General features: G+C 41.8%; 1 protein-coding gene across 1 annotated transcript in view; it reads right to left on the reverse strand.

Moving 5' to 3' along the window:
• The window catches only part of Adarb2 (adenosine deaminase RNA specific B2 (inactive)), a 548,969-nt gene that overhangs the window by 39,286 nt on the left and 487,776 nt on the right, over positions 1 to 21,907 (reverse strand). The window contains exons 6-7 of the mRNA XM_051194782.1: positions 20,324 to 20,475; positions 982 to 1,150 (exon numbers count right to left, since the gene is read on the reverse strand). Of these exons, the coding sequence (XP_051050739.1) occupies positions 982 to 1,150; positions 20,324 to 20,475 (321 nt within the window). The remainder of the gene's footprint in view (positions 1 to 981; positions 1,151 to 20,323; positions 20,476 to 21,907) is intronic.

Below are 21,907 nucleotides of genomic sequence, written 5' to 3' on the forward strand. Positions count from 1 at the left end.
TTTCCAGACGTGGTTTATGGAACTGTTCCTGCAGTGTGTGGCATCTTTGAGGATCAGAACTGAGGTGGGCAAGGGGCAGGGAGTGGATTTTGGGCATGATGATGAAGCTAAGGGGAGTGGGGTGACTCACACCCAGCTTAGGCCTTTCTCAACCATCAGGAGTTGTGTAGGATGCTGAGATGCCCTTCCTGGAAAATTCTGTCTCCTGTTTACCTAGATGAGAACAGCTTATGGAGGTGTTTGAAAAACCTTTGGTGCAAAGTAAGAGATGTGGCAGAGAAAAACATTCTTTGCTTCACACTCAGTCCCTGGCAGTGATCACAGCATCCAGAGATGTCAAATCTAAGCTTATTTTTCCCCTTATAAAAATAATTATTACAATTTACATTGTAACAGAAGAAAAATCAATCATTGGGTCAGAGATTTTGAATGTTTGCTGTGTCAACTTGAAATTGCTAGGTATGTTCATTCAAAAGGTGCTTTTTCCTCAAGCATATGGAATGACAAATGGGTGGGGACCAGGACCATGGCTTCATTGGTAAAGTTCTTGCTGTTCAACCGTAAGGATCTGAATTTGACACCTCAAAACCCACATAAAGGCTCAGTGTGGTGGTGTGGGCTTGTAATCCCAGTGCTGGGGAGTCAAATACAGGCAAATTCCCCTGGGGCTCACTGGTCAGCCAGTCTAGCCAAATTGGTCCAGGTTCAAGGACAGACTCCATCTCAAAGGACAAAGTGGAGAATGACTGAAGAAGGCACTGAGCTTTGGCTTCTGGTCATCAAACACCCCCACATGTGTGCACTTACACAACATGCATCCACGTGGGAGACCAATGCCTCAGGCACCTGAGTCATTGATGACCAACACCATGTTTCTTTGAGTGGGTTCAATACGAAGATCTAGTTTGGACCTGCTGTTTTGTTGTCCTCATTGAGATCTATAGCTGATTTTTGAAACAGAACAACTAACTGGGCTCTTACCTGGCAATCTTGTCTGTGCAGGACATGGTGACTAGCTGCTCCCCCAGCAGGATGCCATCCCACGTCTGGACTGCACTGGGGCTCCGGACAGGGACTGTCCCTTCCCCAGACTCAATCTTGGTACGCAGGTGGCCTCGGAACTTCCTAACGATGTGTTTGGTGCTGTTCACTAGGAAAGAAGAATTGACCATGAAAGATGGCAGGGATAGTGGTCCAGAGACACAAGGGTTTGTTTGTGGAGGCAGAGAAAGACGTGTGACCGATTTAAGCAGCCCAGGCACAGGAGACAAGTCTTAGAAGTGAAGGCAGAGTGGAATTTACTCTTAACAGTGAAATGGTTAAGATCTGAGCTGCAGATTTAGCCTGGGATTGGCCAGATATCCTGTTAAGGGCAGAGGGCAAATGTCTCAGGGACTCTGGGGACCACACTGTCTCCATTTACCTTTTATTTTCAATGTACAAAGCCAAAAGAATCAATCTAACACTCAATTTTTTGGACATCAAAATTTAAATGTGTAATTTTTATAAGTTGTGAATCATAGTCAGATCATAGTATGTACAGGTTCTGAAGCTATGTATTCAACCAACCGAGGTTCAAAACATTTGATTTAAAAATTGCATCTGTCCTTGTTATTATTCCCTAAGCAATATAGTACAGCAGTTATTTTTAAAAAGCATATCTACATTGTGCTAGGTGTTATAAGTAACCTCGCAGCGATTTAGAGCTTATGGGAAGATGTGATGGGTTATGTGTAAACACCACAGCAATTTTATAAGGGATTGGAGATGCCTCTGTGGGGAGTCCTGAACAATCCCCAGGAATACCCAAGGATATTGTATTTTTCTTTTCAGTTTTTCTGATTTGTTTAAAATAATCTTTACCAAACATTTAAGGATATAATGGTACCAGTTTTACATAAACTTTTCTAGGATGAACGAAAAGGGGAAGAATAGTTCCCAGCTCAAGGTTTACATGGATGCAACCCAGAGGGGTAACTGTGAGAAAGAAAGGCATAGACCATAATGTTTCATATATGTAGATTCTAAAGAAAATTTTACAAATCATTTACAATCCTACAGGAGGGATAATTGCTCATGGTCTGGGAGGCTTAGCTCAGAAATGTCTTTTCACTTTTTTCCCAGCCACTAACAATTATAAAGCCACACCTAGCTTTCAGGTCATTAGAAACAGGTGTTGCCTGGGTTTTGCCTCTCAAGCTGGTCTAGATTTTAATCCTGGTGTCATTACTTACTAGCTGAGTAACTGTGGGATAGCTACTTAACGTCACTGTGACATGGGTACTTCCTCTTAAAATAGGGTCTTCAATGGTGTTTAGCCACTAGACTGTAAGAGTTGTGAAAGCCAGCAGGTCTGAAAAAGCTGGTGAAGTCTAGATACCCACAGGCAGAGGAATGAATAAAGAAAGTGTAGTATAGACATACAATGGAAGTTTATATAGCTATGAAGAAGAGCTAAATCTATACTTTTCAGGAAAGTAGATGGAACTGGAGGTCATCATTGATAATTAATATTGACTGACTCTGGTATCAATTAAAAGGCAAGCACACATCCATTCTTTATTTCTCTGTTCTGATTATGAATGTGACCAGCTCATTCAAGCTCCTCCCCCCAACTTTCTTGCAGTGAAGGATTGGAACCAGGAGTTGCTCCTCCCTTGAAGCTTTCCTCCCTTGAAGTTGCTTTTATTACCTCAGTAGGAAATAAAGCTGGAACAATCATGCTAAACAAAATAAGCCAAATTCCCAATAAACATTGTGTTTTCTTTTATATGCAGAATCCAGATCTAAAAAAAAAATATGTAGCTCATGGAAGTAGAAAGGGGTTATGTGGGGGAACAAGAGGTAGTGATGTGGGGAGAGAGCCAAATATTGAACGTTTCTCCCTTATGAGGAAATCCAGATTTTTATATATGGCAGAAAGAAGGGGAATTATTTGGAGGGAAGGAGACCAGTAGGATGGAAGAATGGAAGGGAGGATGAGAGTGGATATGAGCAAACTTCAATGATACAGATGTGGAAAACATCATTACAGAATTCACTATTTTGTGCAGCAATCACACACACACACACACACACACACACACACACACATACACAGGTTAGGGTTAGGATTAGGCTGTTGGGTCAGCTTATGGCCCATGGAAAGACAAACCAAGGTGATGAACTGAGCCTGGAAGCAATAAGCAAACGTGAATGCAAACTGGAAGATGCTGATGATGGCAGTGAAGATGGTAGTGACTGTGGAGGTATTAATGATAACAGTAGTGGTGGTATGGTAATCATGGTGGTGCTGCAACTGGTAGTGTGGATATGGTAATGGTGATGATAAAGGTGGCTGTGGTGATGATGACAGTGGAGATGATGATGAATATGACAATTATACTGATGATAAAACCAAACACAATGAAAATAGTTCATGTGACTAAAAACACTTGAGATAACTTGGGTTTAAGTTAACACAATTCAGATGGGGGGTCTTTTCCAATATTAGCTTTCTGTGGCCGGTAACATTGGGAATAGGGAAGTTAGCAATACTCACAGCTTCTATAGTGTTGTCCAAAGATAAGGAACTTTACTATCCCACCTGGGAGGTAGATTTTTCAGGGGATATAGTACTTTATGTCCATATAGCTCTATCAATTACATGGTCCTTATATTCTCCAAAGATACTATGTAACATTTTCCAGGCCTTGAAAGTTGTCCATTATAGTTTAAAAAGCTTTCTAAATTTTCACCATCTGTTAATGTCAAGCAATTAAAAAGCCTGGATTGAGTTACAATATTTTCTAGGAGTCAACTCAAAGTTTTAGGTTAGATTAATTTCTCCTCAAGAGCCAGGTGTGAGAGATGCACCTACGTGTGTTTTCTTTGCTGTTTCTAGTGTGTTCCCTGGTGAGTTTGCTTAGTTCCAGGGTGAACTGAAGAGCTGGTGAACTCCTGTAAACCATTTCCTTTGGCTCTGGATTTTTCTTGGCTAATTACAAGAGGCAGGAGGGAGTTGAAGATGCCACTTCAAGTATAATGAAATGCCAATCTAACCAGCAACTGCAGGGGATTGACTTTAAATAATCTGAAATGGAGTGAATGTGTGCTTGAAACAATGAAGATGTAGAACTTTAAAATCCTGCCTATTCTGTATGCATAGACAGTGCCAAGTTCATTAGAACTCTCTACTCTAATTCTTATACCCAGAGACCATCAGCTTCATTGTTAAGTTTATTAACTTTTTTGGATTGATAGTAAGGAAATTAGACTGGTAGTATGCTTTAGAAACTCTTCAGATGAATATTAATTTTTAGGAGGTCGGCTCAAAGGGTTGGTGAAACATAACTAATTAAATATTATGGTTGTTCCAATGGTATAACTGTGTGTGTGTGTGTGTTTGTGTGTATGTGTGTGTGTGTAGAGAGAGAGAGAGAGGAAGATATATATATATATATATATATATATATATATATATATATATATATATCAAAGTAAAAAATTAGCGACCCACAAATCCGGGCCCCTGCCAAAGAACGAGGTCTCAGCTGGAGAGCGCCAGTTTCCAGTGAGATCCCACTACCCTGCAAAACCTTCTCAAGTTCCAGCCCAGCCCTCGTCCTCTTCTGCCGGCTATTGGCCAGAGGTGAGTCTGGGCCCAATCGGGGCTGCCTGTCCCCTTCAACCTCTTTTCCCCCTCCCCCGCCTGAACTCCCTGGATTGGCCCCTGATCCTGCTGCTCCTGTCTCCCGGTCCCCTTTGAGAGCACCCTTGGAGCTCTGATACACCCCCACCCATCCCAACCTCCAGCCTACCCTCCCCTACCCTGTGCCCTACCCCACCTAAGGTCCTGCCGCTCTGGTTGAGCACTGGGACAGAGGGTGGAGCCAACAGTCCACCCTACTTCGGAGACCTCTCGGAGCAACTCCAAACAAAGGAGACCTGACTATCCACATGGGACCACCTGTAATTTCCACCAGCTTGGTCCCTGACCCCGCCTCCAGTCCTCTGCTGGAGTCCCAGGCCCCTCCCAGAGATCCCCCTATCTCTGCAGGTCCACTTGGAGTTCCTGCAGGCAAGATCCTTGACCCACAAATCCGGGCCCCTGCCAAAGAACGAGGTCTCATCTGTAGAGCGCCAGTTTCCAGTGAGATCCCACTACCCTGCAAAACCTTCTCAAGTTCCAGTCCAGCCCTCGTCCTCTTCTGCCGGCTATTGGCCAGAGAGAAGCCTCCTAGAGAGCTTGGACCACACAGAGATACAGACATTGAATCTTTGATCCACATAAGCCCATCTGGGAAGGACCATAGAGAGAGGGAAGAGACACCACCAACACCTACAGGAAGAAACTATGGGAAGAAGGCAATACAAGAGAACACCTAACAACAGAAAGACAAACATGACACCACCAGAATCTAGGGAATCTACACCAACTAGAATGGAACACAACAACAAAGCAGAGGAAGCAGAAGGGTACGACTTAAAAATCACCATCATAAAAATGATAGAGGCCCTCAAAGAAGATATGAGAAAATCCCTTAAAGAAATAGAGGAAAAAACAAACAAAAAAGTGGAAGAAATGAACAAATTCCTTAAGGAAAGTACAGAAAGCCAAGAAAAAACAATTAACCAGGTGAAGGAAACGGTTCAAAATTTGAAAACCGAAATTGAGAAAAAAAAAGCAACACAAATGGAAGGAAAACTGGAAAATAAAAAAGTTGGCAAAAAAATGGAAACCACGGCCCAAAAAAAAACAAAAAAAAAAAAAAAAAGAAAAAAAAGATAATCGCAGGAAAAAAAAAAAAAAAAAAAAAAATTTCACCCACCAAAAAAACCAAAAACCCAAAAAAACCTAAACACAAAAAAACCGAAATGTGGGAAAACGCTAAAAAAACAAAACACCAAAAAAAAAGAGAGAGAGGAGGAAGGGAAGGCGCCCAACCCAAGGGCTCAAAAAATATACACAAAAAAAATATAAAAAAATATTCAAAAATTCAAAAGCAGGACCTCGTCAAAAAACAAGAAGCAGCACAACCCAAATAAAATAGGCTGAACCAAAAAAAAGAACCCCTCGACATATAATAATCAAAACACCTAGCATACAGAATAAAGAAAGAATATTAAGAGCAGCGAAGGAAAAAGGACAGGTAACATATAAAGGCAGACCTATCAAAATTACACCTGACTTCTCCATGGAAACCCTCAAGGCCAGAAGGTCCTGGATAGATGTTCTAAAAGTATTAAGAGAACACGGATGCCAGCCTAGGCTACTATATCCAGCAAAACTCTCAGTCAATATAGATGGAGAGAACAAGATATTCAATGACAAAACCAGATTTTCCCAATATGTATCTACAAATCCAGCCCTACAGAAAGTATTGGAAGGAAAATTCCAACCCAAGGAAGGTAACTACGCCCACAAAAATGTAGGCAACAGATAATCCAACTACACCAGAAACCTAGGGTGAAGCAGAACAAATATATTCACAATACCACTGCCAACAACAAACCTAAATCAAACAACCATCAACAATCAATGGTCCTTACTCACCCTCAACATTAATGGTCTTAACTCACCTATAAAAAGACACAGATTAACAGAATGGATACGAAGACAGAATCCATCCTTCTGCTGCATACAAGAAACACATCTTAGCTCCAAAGATAGACATTACCTCAGGGTAAAGGGTTGGGAAAAGATTTTCCAATCAAATGGAAATAAGAAGCAAGCAGGCGTAGCTATCCTAATATCTAACAAGCTAGACTTCAAACCAAAACTAGTCAAAAGAGATGAAGACGGTCATTTCATATTCATCTCAGGAGAAATCCATCAACACAAAGTCTCAATTCTGAACATCTATGCCCCTAATACAAAGCCACCCACATTCGTAAAAGAAACACTACTAAAACTCAAAGCTCATATAAAACCTCACACACTTATAGTGGGAGACTTCAATACACCACTCTCAACACTAGACAGGACCACAAATCAGAAACTCAACAAAGAAACAAAAGAATTAACAGAAGTTATGTCTCAACTGGGGCTAACAGACATCTATAGAACATTCCATCCAAAGACAAAAGAATATACCTTCTTCTCTGCTCCACATGGAACCTTCTCTAAAATCGACCACATACTAGGAGACATAACAAACCACAACAGATACAAGAGAATAGAAATAGTCCCCTGTATCTTATCGGACCACCATGCTTTAAAATTGGAATTCAACAACAATACAAATAGCAGAAAACCTGCAAACTCATGGAAACTTAACAATGTGCAATTGCACCACTCCTGGGTCAAAGAAGAAATAAAGAAAGAAATTAAAGACTTTCTAATATTCAACGAGAATGAGGATACAACATACCCGAACTTATGGGACACCTTGAAAGCAGTGCTACGAGGGAAGTTCATTGCACTAAGTGCCCATATGAAGAAAACAGAGGATAGTCACATAAATGAATTAACAGCGCAACTGAAAACCTTAGAACAGAGAGAAGCGAATTCACCCCGCAGGAGCAGACGCCAGGAAATAATCAACTTGAGGGCTGAAATCAACAAAATAGAAACCAGGAAAACAATACAAAAAATCAATGCAACAAAGAGTTGGTTTTTTGAGAAAATCAACAAGATTGATAAACCTTTATCCAAATTAACGAAAAAGCAGAGACAGAACATGCAAATTAACAAAATCAGAAACGAAATGGGGAACATAACAACAGACACAGAGGAAATCCAGACAATTTTCAGGTCATACTTCGAAAATCTGTATTCCACAAAAATTGAAAATTCAAAGGAAATGGACAAGTTTCTGGATAACTATCACTTACCAAAATTAAATCAAGAACAGACAAACAACTTAAATAGACCTATAACCCGAAATGAAATAGAAGCAGTCATCGAAAGCCTTCCAACGAAAAAAAAGTCCAGGGCCAGATGGATTCAGTGCAGAATTCTACCAGACATTCAAGGAAGAACTAATACCACTACTCCTCAAACTATTCCACAAGATAGAAACAGAAGGTTTATTGCCAATCTCTTTTTATGAGGCCACAATAACTTTGGTACCCAAACCTCACAAAGACACAACTAAGAAAGAAAACTACAGACCAATATCCCTGATGAACATCGATGCAAAAATACTCAATAAAATAATGGCAAACCGAATTCAAAAATACATCAGAGAAATCATCCACCATGATCAAGTAGGCTTCATACCTGGATTGCAGGGATGGTTTAACATACGAAAATCTATCAACGTGATCCACCATATAAACAAACTGAAAAGAAAAACCATATGATTATCTGCCTAGATGCAGAAAAAGCCTTCAATAAAATTCAACACCCTTTCATGATAAAGGTATTAGAGAGGTCAGGGATAACAGGAACATACCTAAACATAATAAGAGCAATATACAGCAAACCAACTGCCAACATCAAACTGAATGGAGAGAAACTTAAGCCAATTCCTCTAAAATCAGGAACAAGACAAGGCTGTCCTCTCTCTCCATATCTCTTCAATATCGTACTAGAAGTTCTAGCTAATGCTATAAGACAACAAAAGGAGATCAAGGGCATCCAAATTGGAAAGGAAGAAGTCAAACTGTCTCTATTTGCAGATGATATGATAGTTTACATAAGCGACCCAATAAACTCTACCAGGGAACTCCTACAGCTGATAAACACCTTCAGCAAACTAGCAGGATACAAGATAAACTCAAAAAAATCAGTAGCCCTATTTTTTTCAGACGACAAAGAGGCAGAGAAAGAAATCAGAGAAACATCACCCTTTACAATAGCCACAAGCAACATAAAGTATCTTGGTGTAACGCTTACCAAACAAGTAAAAGATCTATATAATAAGAACTTTGTGACTCTAAAGAAAGAAATTAAAGAAGATACCAGAAAATGGAAAGACCTCCCATGCTCTTGGATAGGTAGGATAAACATAGTAAAAATGGCAATCTTACCAAAAGCAATCTACAGATTCAATGCAATCCCCATTAAAATCCCACCACAATTCTTCACCGACCTTGAAAGGATAATAATCAACTTTATATGGAAAAACAAAAGACCCAGGATAGCCAAAACAACCCTATACAATAAAAGAACATCAGGAGGCATCACCATTCCTGACTTTAAGCTCTACTACAGAGCTATAGTTCTGAAAACAGCCTGGTATTGGCATAAAAATAGACAGGTAGACCAATGGAATCGAATTGAAAATCCTGATATTAATCCACGCACCTATGAACACCTGATTTTCGACAAAACAGCTAAAATTATACAATGGGGCAAAGACAGCATCTTCAACAAATGGTGCTGGCACAATTGGATGAGGGTGTGTAGAAGACTGCAGATAGACCCATGTCTGTCGCCATGCACAAAACTCAAGTCCAAATGGATCAAAGACCTCAACATCAATCCAGCCACATTGAACCTCTTAGAAGAGAAAGTAGGAGGTACCCTTGAACAAATTGGTATAGGAGACCGCTTCTTGAACATAACTCCAGGGGCACAGACACTGAAAGAAACAATTAATAAATGGGACCTCTTCAAACTTAGAAGCTTCTGTAAGGCAAAGGACACAGCTGACAAGACCAAACGGCAGCCCACTGACTGGGAAAAGATTTTCACTAATCCTATATCCGACAAAGGGCTGATCTCCAAAATATACAAAGAACTCAAGAAACTAGTCAACAGACACCAAATAACCCTATTAAAAAAATGGGGTACAGAACTGAAGAAAGAATTCTCAATGGAGGAAATCAAAAAGGCTGAAAGACACTTAAGAAAATGCTCCACATCCTTAGCTATCAGGGAAATGCAAATCAAAACAACTTTGAGATACCATCTTACCCCTGCCAGAATGGCTAAAATTAGAAACACCAGTGATGACTTATGTTGGAGAGGATGTGGAGAAAGTGGAACACTCCTTCACTGCTGGTGGGAGTGCAAACTCATACAGCCACTTTGGAGATCAGTATGGCGGTTCCTCAGGAAAATGGGAATTAGTTTACCACAGGACCCAGCAATCCCCCTCTTAGTCATATACCCAAAGGATTCACATCAATGCAACAAAGACATCTGTTCAACTATGTTCATAGCAGCACTATTTGTAATAGCAAGAACCTGGAAGCAACCTAGATGCCCTTCAATTGAAGAATGGTTAATGAAGATGTGGCACATCTACACAATGGAATACTACTCTGCAGAAAAAAATAATGGTATCTTGAAATTCGCAGGCAAGTGGATGGCACTTGAAGAAACCATCCTGAATGAGGTAACCCAGTCACAAAAAGAGGAACACAGTATGTACTCACTCATATATGGATTTTAGACCTAGATCAAATGATCACCAGCCTATAATTCACATCACCAGAGGAACTAGGATACAAGTTGTATTCTAAGAGATTCATATAAAGTCCCTCACAGAACTGGGAAGGGACAAGTCCCCCAGACCTCAGGTATAGTGGGGGAGGACAGCTAATGGAGAGAGAAGTAGGAGAAAATGAGAGGGAGGAGAGGAAGGCATGTGCGACCAGGAGGATTGAGCCTGGTTAGGAATGGAAAATAGGAAAGGAGAGAGAGAGAGACAGAGACAGAGAGAGAGAACATAAAAGAGGGAGCCAATATTGGTTTGAAGATAAAGTTGAACACAAAGAAAGGTCGAGGGAACTACAAGACTGCTCCCAACTAACAATCTCAGCTTCCGTGGAAAGGCTATCATAAATGCCCTTCCCGGAGAGTGAGATCAACAACTAACTTCTCCATGGAGTCCTCAACTAATGCCTGTTGAAAACAGGAGCAAACACCCATACATAAACACGGAGTCAAACTAGAACCCAGAAGCAGATGGAGAGGACAAGACCATGCGGTAGAAGTACATAGAGACAGCTTCCCTGAACAAGGAGGAGCTAAGGGCCACTAGACTGATAGCTGGGAAGCCAACAGGGGTCTGACTCGGACCCCCCTGAATATGGGTCTCAGCCAGAAGGTCTGAGCAGTCTAAGAGACCTCAGACAGTGGAGCCAGGATGTATCCCTGGTGCACAAAAGGACTTTGCAAACATATCCCCCATGGAGGGATAACTGCCTTATTCTAGAGATAGGAGAGAAGCCCTAGTCCCTACTTCACAGGACCTGTCAGATCTACATGACCCCAACTGGATGGCATTCCCCTACATATTGTATTGTGGTGGGGGGTTGGGAGGGGAGGGTGTTTAGAGTGCATGGGAGAGGGTAGAGAGGGCAAAAGGGAGGGAAGGAGGGAGGGAGGGCTTGGGGGGAGGGAGGGAGGGAGGGAGAGGGAACTGGGATCGACATGTAAAATAATAAAAAAAAAAAAAAAAAAAAAAAACGCTTTGACTCCAAAATTTAAGTTGAAGAACAAGTTACTGGGGAAAAGTATTTCTATTTTTGTTTCCACAGAAAATGAAAAGATGTGGATTCCTTCCAGACTAATGTGGTTTGATCACACCAGACCGCCTGAAACAGAGTACAAGCTGATCCTACATTCCAAACAGCTGGCCAAAACAGCCCTACAGACTACAGCTAGGATATCTGAATCTTCTTCGAATCCCCAAAGACAGCGCCCCACAAGGAAAAAAAATGGGAAAAAAAAAGGCGCAAAAACCCCAAAATATTGTATAAAAATTTTTTTTCACATAAAAGTACCTTTTTTAAAAAAAAAAAAAAAAAAAAATTATAAATAAAAAAAAAAAAAAAAAGTAAAACATTAGCAACCTAACAATTTAACAAAAATCCCCAACCCCCAACAAAGGTATAAGAAAGGAAGAAAGTTGTCTTCAATTAACTTAATTTAGAATGTGTATTTGTGAGGGAGCCCATCATTTACTATAATAAAAATATCTACTAGTTACCATGTAGTTATGTAGGTGATCTGTTTTATTTATATTATGAGACTATGAAAATGTATTACAATGTGTAAACATGATCCTATGTAACATGTTTCTGTGACTCAGTAGGACATCTGAAGGTAGGAATTTAAGGATCCATGCTTTAGATCCCTGACTGTCTACAGGATTGTGGCTCAGTTTTGTACTCTGCCCTTTTACATAATGAATTTGCCCCTTTTATTCCCTGAGATGATTCCACTTACATTTTCATTTAATAAATATATGCATGGTCTTATGTGGCAACAGGAACCATAAATGAGAGAGAACATGAAGAAGAATGAGAGTATCTTTCACCTTGCAAAAGCATCAAATTAAGAATGAAAGTATCTCTCACCATGCAAAAACATCAAACCAAGTGGGTCAAAGACTACTGGATGAGACCCGACTCTGAAACTGTCAGAGAAAAAAGCAGGTAAAAATACATCAAGATACAGCATAGTCAAGAACTTTCCAAACAGAACCCTAGTTGTTTAGGAAGTAAGGGCAACAGTTAACAAATGGGACCGCATAAAGTCAAAAGTCTGTACAGCAAAGGAAAGAGTTAAGGGAGTGAAGGGACAGCTCACATAATGGGAGAAAGTCTCTGCAGTTGTGCATCTCACACAGGTTTCATATCTAGGAGTGGCTTTTGCCTAAAATGGAACACATCTATCTGCCAGATTTCATTCCTTTGTGTACTCTTTGAGTTACTTCCTGCAGGAGTGGAATTTGGTTTTATAAAGAACAAGTAGGATATTTCCTTATAATTTCCTTGGCTTGTTGCCAAGTAATGGAAAACTATTTTTCTCCAAACTTTTGCTATTTACTTGGTGTTTTGCTTTGTTTTTATGAAATTCTGATGTGTTTAGCACATTTCCTATCAATAGTTGATCGGTCTCATCATTATCTTGTGCTAGAGGACCTGGCAGTCCTGTATGGTATCAGATATGTGATACATATATTTGTTTCCACCTTGATGGAACTTGGCCAACCTAGAACCACAGGGTGTCACAGGACTGAGCAGCTTTGAGTTTTCTGAGGGGAACACATGGCTCTGGTATGCAGAGGCTTTAGCTGAGGCAACTTTTCCTTCGGCTGCATATAGCATATCAAGGTGATAGTCACGTGTTCTGCACAGAGCACTGTGTGGCCTTGGCAGATAGCCTGTCCCACTGTTTTCTCCTTACTGGCCTCTATACTAAAAAACAAATGACCTGGTGGTCAGGGTGTGATATAAGGCAGTTCTAAGCCAGTGACCTGAAACATGACTGATGATATGATTCACCTCTGCTGCAACAGAATCTTGGCCAAGTGACAGGAACCAAAATTTGAAAAACTTTTAGGGTGATCTAATAGGTAAACCATGGTTGGAAACAACTGAACCCAGTATATTCCCAAGCTTGCAGACACCACACTTCCTTAAATATCATGAGCCATGTCATTTGATTCTGTACCTGAAGACTTTTAGACTATACAGATAGTGGGGTAAAAGTAAAACATGAAAACATGGTGGTGATATTTTGTTTGTGATTTAACAAATAAAGCTTGTCTAAAGATCAGCATGCAGATCTATCCACTAGGTAGCCACAGAGGCCAGGCAGTGGTGGTACATAGCTTTAATCCCAGCACTTAGGAGGCAAAGGCAGGCAGATCTCTGTGAGTTCAAGGTTATCCTGGGCTATATGAGATTAATCTAGTCTAACAGAGAAACAGAGCCAGGAGGTGATGGCTCACACTTTTAATCCCAGTACTTGGGAGTCACATGCCTTTAATACTAGCACTAGGGAGGTAGAGACAGGAGCTATATGGCTGGATGGAGAGAGGAATATAAGGTGGGAGGAGACAGGAGCTTATTGCATTCACTTTGAGGATTCCTAGAGACATGATCGACCATTTGGTCTGAGATTTTGTAGAGACAACATTCATTCTGAGACTACGCAGATGTTATGATATGCAGGGCATGGGATCCCGTGGCCGGTGAGGGACAAACACGTCATCAGGCAGAACTTACACAGGAAGGAAGTTTTACTGGGGAAGGGAGTGGAAGAAGGAAGAAGGGAGGGGGGAGAGACAGAGAGAGACAGAGATCTGCTTCCTCAGAGAAATGGCAGAAAGAGAGAGCTGGAGTGGGGTGGAGCTCTAATCTTAAAGGGACCTCCTGTGCCTGTTGAGCAAGGGTACTGCTTGCCATATGCAGAGGGGTGACAGACTGTGCCAAGTTCCTTAGGAGTGTGCCAGGTTTGCCTGGATGATAACAGTAAGGACAGGATTGCCCACTCAGTCTGAGGTTTTATAGAGACAGCATTCAGTCTGAGGATTCATAGGGATAGGATCGCCCCCTTGGTCTGAGGGTTGAGTGGAGGTAAGAACTAGTGGCTGGCTGCTCTGTTTCTCTGATCTTTCAGTATTTATCCAGATATCTGACTCTAGGTTTTTATTATTGAGATCAGTTAGAATTTGTGCTACTTAACATAGAAAATTTTCAGACATCCCAGGAAATCAGGGCTTGTTGATATATTACCAGGGTCCTTGTCTTGTCCTTTGGACTTGGGAACCCTACATATGGCCTCAGGAAGTTTGGATGACCTAGAGTTTGACCTATAGGGCTGTAGGGACCCAGGAAACCTCCTGAGCTGTGACCTAGAAAGGTCTCTGGTAGATGGAAGTTACTCTGTAGTGTTGGGGAGTTGGACATGTCCTTCTAGAAATTCTAAGTCAGGCTGTGTTCTCTCATGGGCCTTCTAGTTATGTGCGAATGACCCCTGAGGCCATGTGGGCTATTGCTGCTGCCCTTGGTTGCATCTCACATGTTGAAGGTAAGCACCTGCTGCTGAAGACACTACACACAGAGGATGCAGGACTTGGATGATTTGAGCTACATCCAACTGAAAGTCTTCATCTTATGCTGTCAAGTGAGGGAAGCAACCGATAGCCATGACATCTATGAACAACAATGATAAGCATGGCAAGATATCCATAAAGGTGAAATAGTGGCATTCACGTGTTGGTACTAAGCAATGGTGAAGGAGATTTAAGTTCCACTCAGCAGGAGGGAAATCATCTCTGTTACTAGAAACCTAGCCAACTCCCTGGGGATAGTGAGATCATGTATCTTAGGAGAGAATCTACTACTGCCACTTTGCTAGACTAGCATAATTGCCAACTACACTTTAAATCTTATCTTTACACCCACAGATAGGTGTAGCTATCACTTCTCACCAAAAAGATTCTCTGTACAGCAAATGGAGACCATTAGAGAAAACCACAGCCAGACACAATGCAGAGAATGGATCCTGTGTACCCTAGACTCAGCAGCCAGCACAGCTTCTACACCTTTGCCTCAGGGACATAGCAAAAGAGGAAGGCAAAAAGAATGTAAGTCTGCTGTGAGAGTGCCTTTCCTAGAAATGGCTGCATAAGCAAGACCGAAATAATGACAGTATCAATAGACATGTTAACATGGAAGGGAGCAGATATCATGGGGCCTCACTCCTAGACAGAGAACTATAGGCAACTAATGACGGCTGAAAGAACAACTGGTTTCTCCCAGGGATAAGCATCCCTTCCCCCAAGTTGGTTATCCAATACAAAGTGGTCAGCCCCGAAAACCATATACATACATAAACAATAAAAATATAACCAGTAGGTTTTATTTATATATTTGTTCAAAAACAGACTCAGAAGATAATATCTGTCTGTCTGTAATAATCAAGAAAAAGAGGCTATCAGTTTGAAAGTGTAGGGATGGATATGGAAGGAGTTAGAAGGAAGGGGCATGGGAGGGTCTGGAGTGATAAAAGGGAAGAAGGAAAGTGATGTAGTTATGTCTTCATTTAAAATGCATTAAAGTCATGCTCAAAACTCTGGAAACTGTTGGGGATGTAGCTGTTTGTCTAGTTTTTGCCTGCATGAATGAATATTTGAGCTATATTTCAGCATATTCCACATTAACTGGGTGTGGTATACACTCATGTAACCCCAGCAGGCCAGGAGAAACAGACAGAGGATAGGAGTTTGAGGCCATCTTTGACTAGATAGCAAATTAGAGGGTAGCTTGGGATTTATGAGATCCTGTCTCAAGGAAACAAACCAAACCAAGCCAAACAACATCACAACAAAGACTCCAATAAGCAAACACAGCACACTCCAAAAACCTTAAACTATTTTTTTCCTTAGGCTGCCCTGCTCTGTGTTCCTACAGTAATTAAAAGGAAGGAGAACAATCTATGGCATGTAGTTAAGGCTCTTGGAGTAGGCGTCATGTTGTAGCTGTGCATGTACACTCTGATAAATCACAACAGGTGGGCAAATGGGCTTATGCAAGTATGTGTTATGGGTTATATACACGTGAGCTTAGGTAAGCTTGTTCATATGCATGATATATATATGCATATATATGCATATATATGCATATATATATGCATGAGGGAGAGAATGAGTGGTCCTGCCACAGTCGCTAGTTGATAAAGGTCCGCATACTTCAGGCTCCACGAGGAGCTGTGCAATAGCTACATTAGACTTAATGACAGTGGAAGTAAAACGACAAAGGGCTTCAGTGATCAGTCACTGTGCCCAGCAGTGACAGAAGCTCAGGAAGACAGAACCCTGTCCTGGAGCTTACTTTGTTCTGGAATGTCTCTTAAATCCCAGATGAAGATCTCAGTGGAGCTGGCTGAGTGTGTTTGTGCTCTTCGGCTTCTGGGCATAACATCACCACACTGACAGTTAGGGTCAGGAAAGATGGCTCCCAGTGTTTCATTTAGGAACACGGACCCTGAACTGCTTATGCAGTGAGGCTGGAGTTTGTGCAAATTAAGTTGAAGGGAGTGGATGGTGTCAGCTCGTGGACCCCAGCAACTAGCACTAACCAGAATTTTCCCAGAGTCTCTCTGCAAGTCTTCCTACAGGGAATTGTCTCTATAGTCTTTGGTCCATCGCTGGTCTTGGAAGGAACCCCTAAAAGCAAAGATCTGATCACTTTAATTTCATTATCCAGCAGTACAGCCCTCCTTAAAGAGGAACAATTATAATAAATAAAAAAGTCAGTGTATGAGGGCACAGCAGGGAGAGTTGTAGCAATTTCTCTAAGGTGAAAATTGAGGAAGCTGCTCCTGAGAGTGGCTGCCTTCCTCAGGAGGCACAGGGATGCTGAGCAGTCTCCTCTGAGGGCAGCAGGTAGTTGACTTTTTCTTGCCCTTATGGAGTGATGAGGGGAAAATGATGCATGGCTTTTAGCTGATGAGTCCACTTTGCAAAACTGCAAGTGCCTACTTTCCCTGCACTCCCCAGTGGGTAGGGAGACACCAGCTTAAATTAGAGGCATGCAGGCACCAGCATCTTCCCTCTGCTTGCCATATCTGTAGTAACACTGTGAGGGAAAGGCTTCATTTTCCTCCTCCTACCAGCACCTGCCACTTCTCAAAAGCACCATGAAATAAAAGACATCTGTGTGTGGAAGTGAACCTCAGGGGGCCTCTGAGAATGCATTTGTTTGCTTTCTCAAACCACTGACATTGCAAGTTAGAACCGAGGGCTGAGAAGCCACACTTGGTGCTTGATGTACAGAGACACGGGAAACCCAATGAGCCAGAATGGTCCCCACAGGGGACCCGAGACCTCAGGCAGGGTCCACATTTTTGTGGTCCTCACTTAGCCTTCTCCTAACTCCTGCTGGGGGTACACAAGCCAAGGAGGAAACCAAATAAATTAGAGCTGACTCCAAATGTTTAAAGAGCTATTGGGAAATGAACCAAATTTCACAAATTCCTAGAGTAAGTTAGTATCATGTAGATCTACCTTGATGGATATTATTAAGAAAATAAATTAGTTCCTTCCTTCCTTACCTTTTTAGTCTCTTTCTTGCTCTCCCCACCCCTCTTTCCCCTCTCCCTTCCCTCCCTCTGTGTTTGTGTAGATGTATGCCTCAGCATCATGAACCTTGGGCTTATAGATGCTCCTGGCTTCCTTGTTCACAGGGATTCAGACTGAGACCCTCACACTTGCACCACAAGTACAGTACCCACTGAATCATCTCTCCAGCCCAAGGTGTAGCCATGACTGGCCTCAAACTCATGACCCTCCTGCTTCTGCCTCTTCAGCATATCTTACTGACATGAGTCACCATGACTGGCCAAAGAAGCATGATGCGTTGGTTAATTTTTTTTCTCATTTTTTTTTATTAGTTCTTTGAGAATTTTGCATAATATGTTTTCACTTTCCTCCTAACTCTTCCCAAGTCTCCCCACTTCCTTACCCACCCAAATTTTGATAATCAACATGATTAGATTAAGGAACATCTAGGTCAGTGGGATATACCCTGGAAGTTTCTATGAGCACATCTCTAGAGACCATTAGCTGGTGAGGGCTGTGAGCTGACTACTGGAGTAATTCTTAATGCATTTGAAACACTTTGGTATCATCGGGAGTGGTGAAAACAGGAGGCAGAGCCTTGGGAGGAGGTAAGTCACTGGAGATATGCCCTTGGGGTTATAAAAGCCTTCTTGTTCTATCTCTGCCTTCTGTTTCCTGGTAACCATGATGTGAACAGCTCCCATGCCCTACTTGTCATGATGGTCTGACACTTCTGAAAACAAACATGCGAACAACCAACACACAGGCCTAGAAAACTCTCCCAGCACAGACAGTGAAACTAAACACGTGTGTATGTGTTTCTATTATAAGCACAGTTAACATTTCCTGGGATTCATTTGAGTTAAATGAAACATAAAATACTTAGGCAAAAATAAAAGTAATATGTGTATATAAAAGGGATCCAGCTCTAATAAAGTTATTGAACTATCAAATGTGTCCTGTGCTCAGAAGAACTCTCCAGGGGAAACATGTCACACTCTGTGGTTATTAAGGGTTGGTTCTAAGCCTCTGTTTTTTTTTTTTTGGTAAGTGAGGTTACATTTATGATCTAATCATCAATATCAGCAAATGCCTGATGTATTCCAGGCTTGTGTAGAGAATGGTGCCCAAGACAAAGAAGCCATTGGGAAGAAGTAGTGGGTCTTTAAACACATATTTGTTTAGCCTATTTATCTAGCCCTCAGACTGGATACTTGTTCAAAAATGTTCTTTTTCATTTTGTCAGCTCCATTGCTTTCCTTTTAAGAGAGGCATTGGTAGGGATTCCCTACATTTCACATGCTTTAGAAAGTAAATGGGAAAGCAAACTGAAGCTAGAATCAGAAAAGGGAACACACTATCAGAGAAACTACAGGAACTGCACCCAAGAGCATGAGGTGGGCAGTGGTATCCTGGCCAACATGATAGCAGACACAGCCTGGACCCAAGGAAAATGGGGATAGAATAAGCTACATGAGATCACACAGAACAGCACTTTCCTCTCTAAAGCTTTTAGAAAGAGAAAGTGTGTGTGTGTGTGTGTGTGTGTGTGTGTGTGTGTGTGTGTGGCACTTTTGTGCATGCTTGAAGGCCTGAGCTCACACTCCTAGAACTATGTAAAGCTGGACACAGTGTTGTACATTTGCAGTCTCAGTACTCCTAATAGTGAGATGAGAAGCTGAGACAAGAGAATCCCCTGAGCTCAGCCTGGTGTATACAGCCAGGAACAACAAAGAGGAGAACCTGCCTCAAAATAAAGGGGAGGGTGAGGATGGATGCTGTGGTTGTCTTTCTGACCTCCAAAGGTGCACTGTGTCATATATGTGTCTGTACACACACACACACACACACACACACACACACACACACACACACACAAAGAATGAAAATATAAAAAGACTTTGTAAGAGTGTGAGTGTATGTGTGGTATACACACAAATAAGTACAAGATGCATGCATGTTACAATAATAGAATATAGCATAATTTAAGTGAGAAGGTGAGAGTCCTTGATTTGTCTCTCTTATTGTCAAGACACAGTGGCATCAATGACACCAAAGAGGGGTGGACACCACCTTTGTCCTCCATCTTGTGAATGCACTGTGGTGATGGAGGTGAATGGCACTGTGAGTCCTAGGGAAGGGCTTAGTAATGGAATTTTTAAGTTAATGGAAACTACACTTTGACGCCTGGCTAAAGGTTGAGTTTCTTTCTCACCCAAGTTGCAAATGAAGGCAAAAAGAGCTAGTTTGAGTTTGCTTTCACCTCATGTAGTTCTCATTTGCTTTCTCTGTGGTTTCATTTTCCAGCCTGGGATATAGGGAATGTCTGACCTATTAAAACAAAGCAGAGTGCTATGGTAATTAAAAAGCTAATTTTAGGCTCCTAACTACTTTTCTGCCAATGACCTGAGCATTTCAGACTGAGGCTTTGGAGGTATCTAGCTAACTATAGTTATGATTCATTTGTATCCATCTAGCTATCCACACTACACATATGATGCTTTGGCCAAGCTGGCCTGGGGTAGGATTAGCCAGTGGGAGCCTGGTCTGGCATTGTTTATTGACAAAAGGCAAATAATGTGGTTTCTTACAATCTGTGGTGATTTCGTAGGGAGAGTTGAGTCTGGCATCTCCGCAGGGGGACGTGCTCACATAGAGATGGAAGAGGATGTTTTCTCGAAGCCTGTAGCCTCCTTCCTTTAAATGAACGAATATTGATCTCTCGGAGTCCTCTCGATGCTTGCTATGGACACAAAGAGGATGTAGGTCACTTATGACAGAGCAAATGAAGATGTTCCTACAGGTGCTTGCTTTTGTCTTGTTTCCTGGAGTTAGCAGTTCCCCAGCTTTTATCTCTCGTATGTTCATATGCTGTTTGCCCCTTGCATGAACACTTTGGAAATAAGCCACAGTAAAGCTACCTGGGAATAAGCACAATCTGTGGAAACATTTCCCTCTTCACCCTCCTGAACATTCACTCTTTAGGTCTCTCTCTCTTTCTATTGCACATGCGCGCGTGCACACACACACACACACGTGTGTGTGTTTGTTTGTTTGTGTGTGTGTGTGTGTGTGTGTGTGTGTGTATGTGTGTGTGTAGGTCAGAGGACAACTTCAGGTGATATTCCTCAGGTACCATCCATCCATTTTTTCTTTTCAGAGTATTTAATTGGTCTGGAACTCATCATGTAGGCTAGGCTGGCTGGTGAGCCTCAGGATCTGCTTGTCTCTGACTCTTCAACTCTGGGACTATATGCATATGTCACTATGCCTGGCATCTGTCTGTCTGTCTGTCTGTCTATCTATCTATCTATCTATCTATCTATCTATCTATCTATCTATCTATCAATCATCTATCAGGCATGAATTCTGAGTGTCATACTCTGGTGCTCATTCTATATGATAATCACTTTACAAACTCCTCTCCAACCACTATGTTTTAGGTTTATCTTTTACAACCCAGTATCTAGCACTATAAAACCATAATCCTCTGTGCTGGTGAGGCCCCACTCATGGAGTGTCCTGGAGCAATACTGACTAAAGTAGTCTAAGTGGGCACCAGTGCAATAGAGGGAAAGGAGATTCTAAACAGTGTCTGAGCTTGGCTACCAACAAACTAGGTGGAAACAGCAAACAATGCAGAATTGGCTTTTCTTATCATCCAGGGTAGATCTAGAACAAACTCATGCCTCCTAACCTTGGAGCTTTATATCCTCTTCTTTATAGTCCTTAACCCCACATCTGAGCAGCCCTGCCTTCCCCAGGAGAGATGATACCACAATGGGAACTGAACAACTGAGCTATGTTTTCACTCCCAGATCCTTCTGTAAGCCCCTGGCAGTCTTCTTTCTGCCATTCTTGCTGTTTGTACAAGTTTTGCCCCATTGGTGATGGATTTTGTGTTGTAGGGCCTTGAGATTTCATAGGTAGCAGACTGGACATTATGTCCCCAGGAAGGCCCCAAGGCTACTATGCTCATGTGCTACCACCTCCTTCCTCGTGCCCAAGTGGACTCCTCCATCATGTGTGGGATCTTCTTCCATAGCCTTAGGAGCAACTGCATCCAGTCTTGGTCCCCTAGTGCAGAGCCAGACCCGTTGAGGGAAACTTTACTTGTTCTCGAGGCTCTTTGCAGTAATTTTTGGTATTGTCCTGTTGGACAGGGGTGGGAGTGT

This window comes from Phodopus roborovskii, unplaced genomic scaffold (genome assembly GCF_943737965.1).
Source record: "Phodopus roborovskii unplaced genomic scaffold, PHOROB, whole genome shotgun sequence".
In the NCBI taxonomy this organism is placed as follows: Eukaryota; Metazoa; Chordata; class Mammalia; order Rodentia; family Cricetidae; genus Phodopus; species Phodopus roborovskii.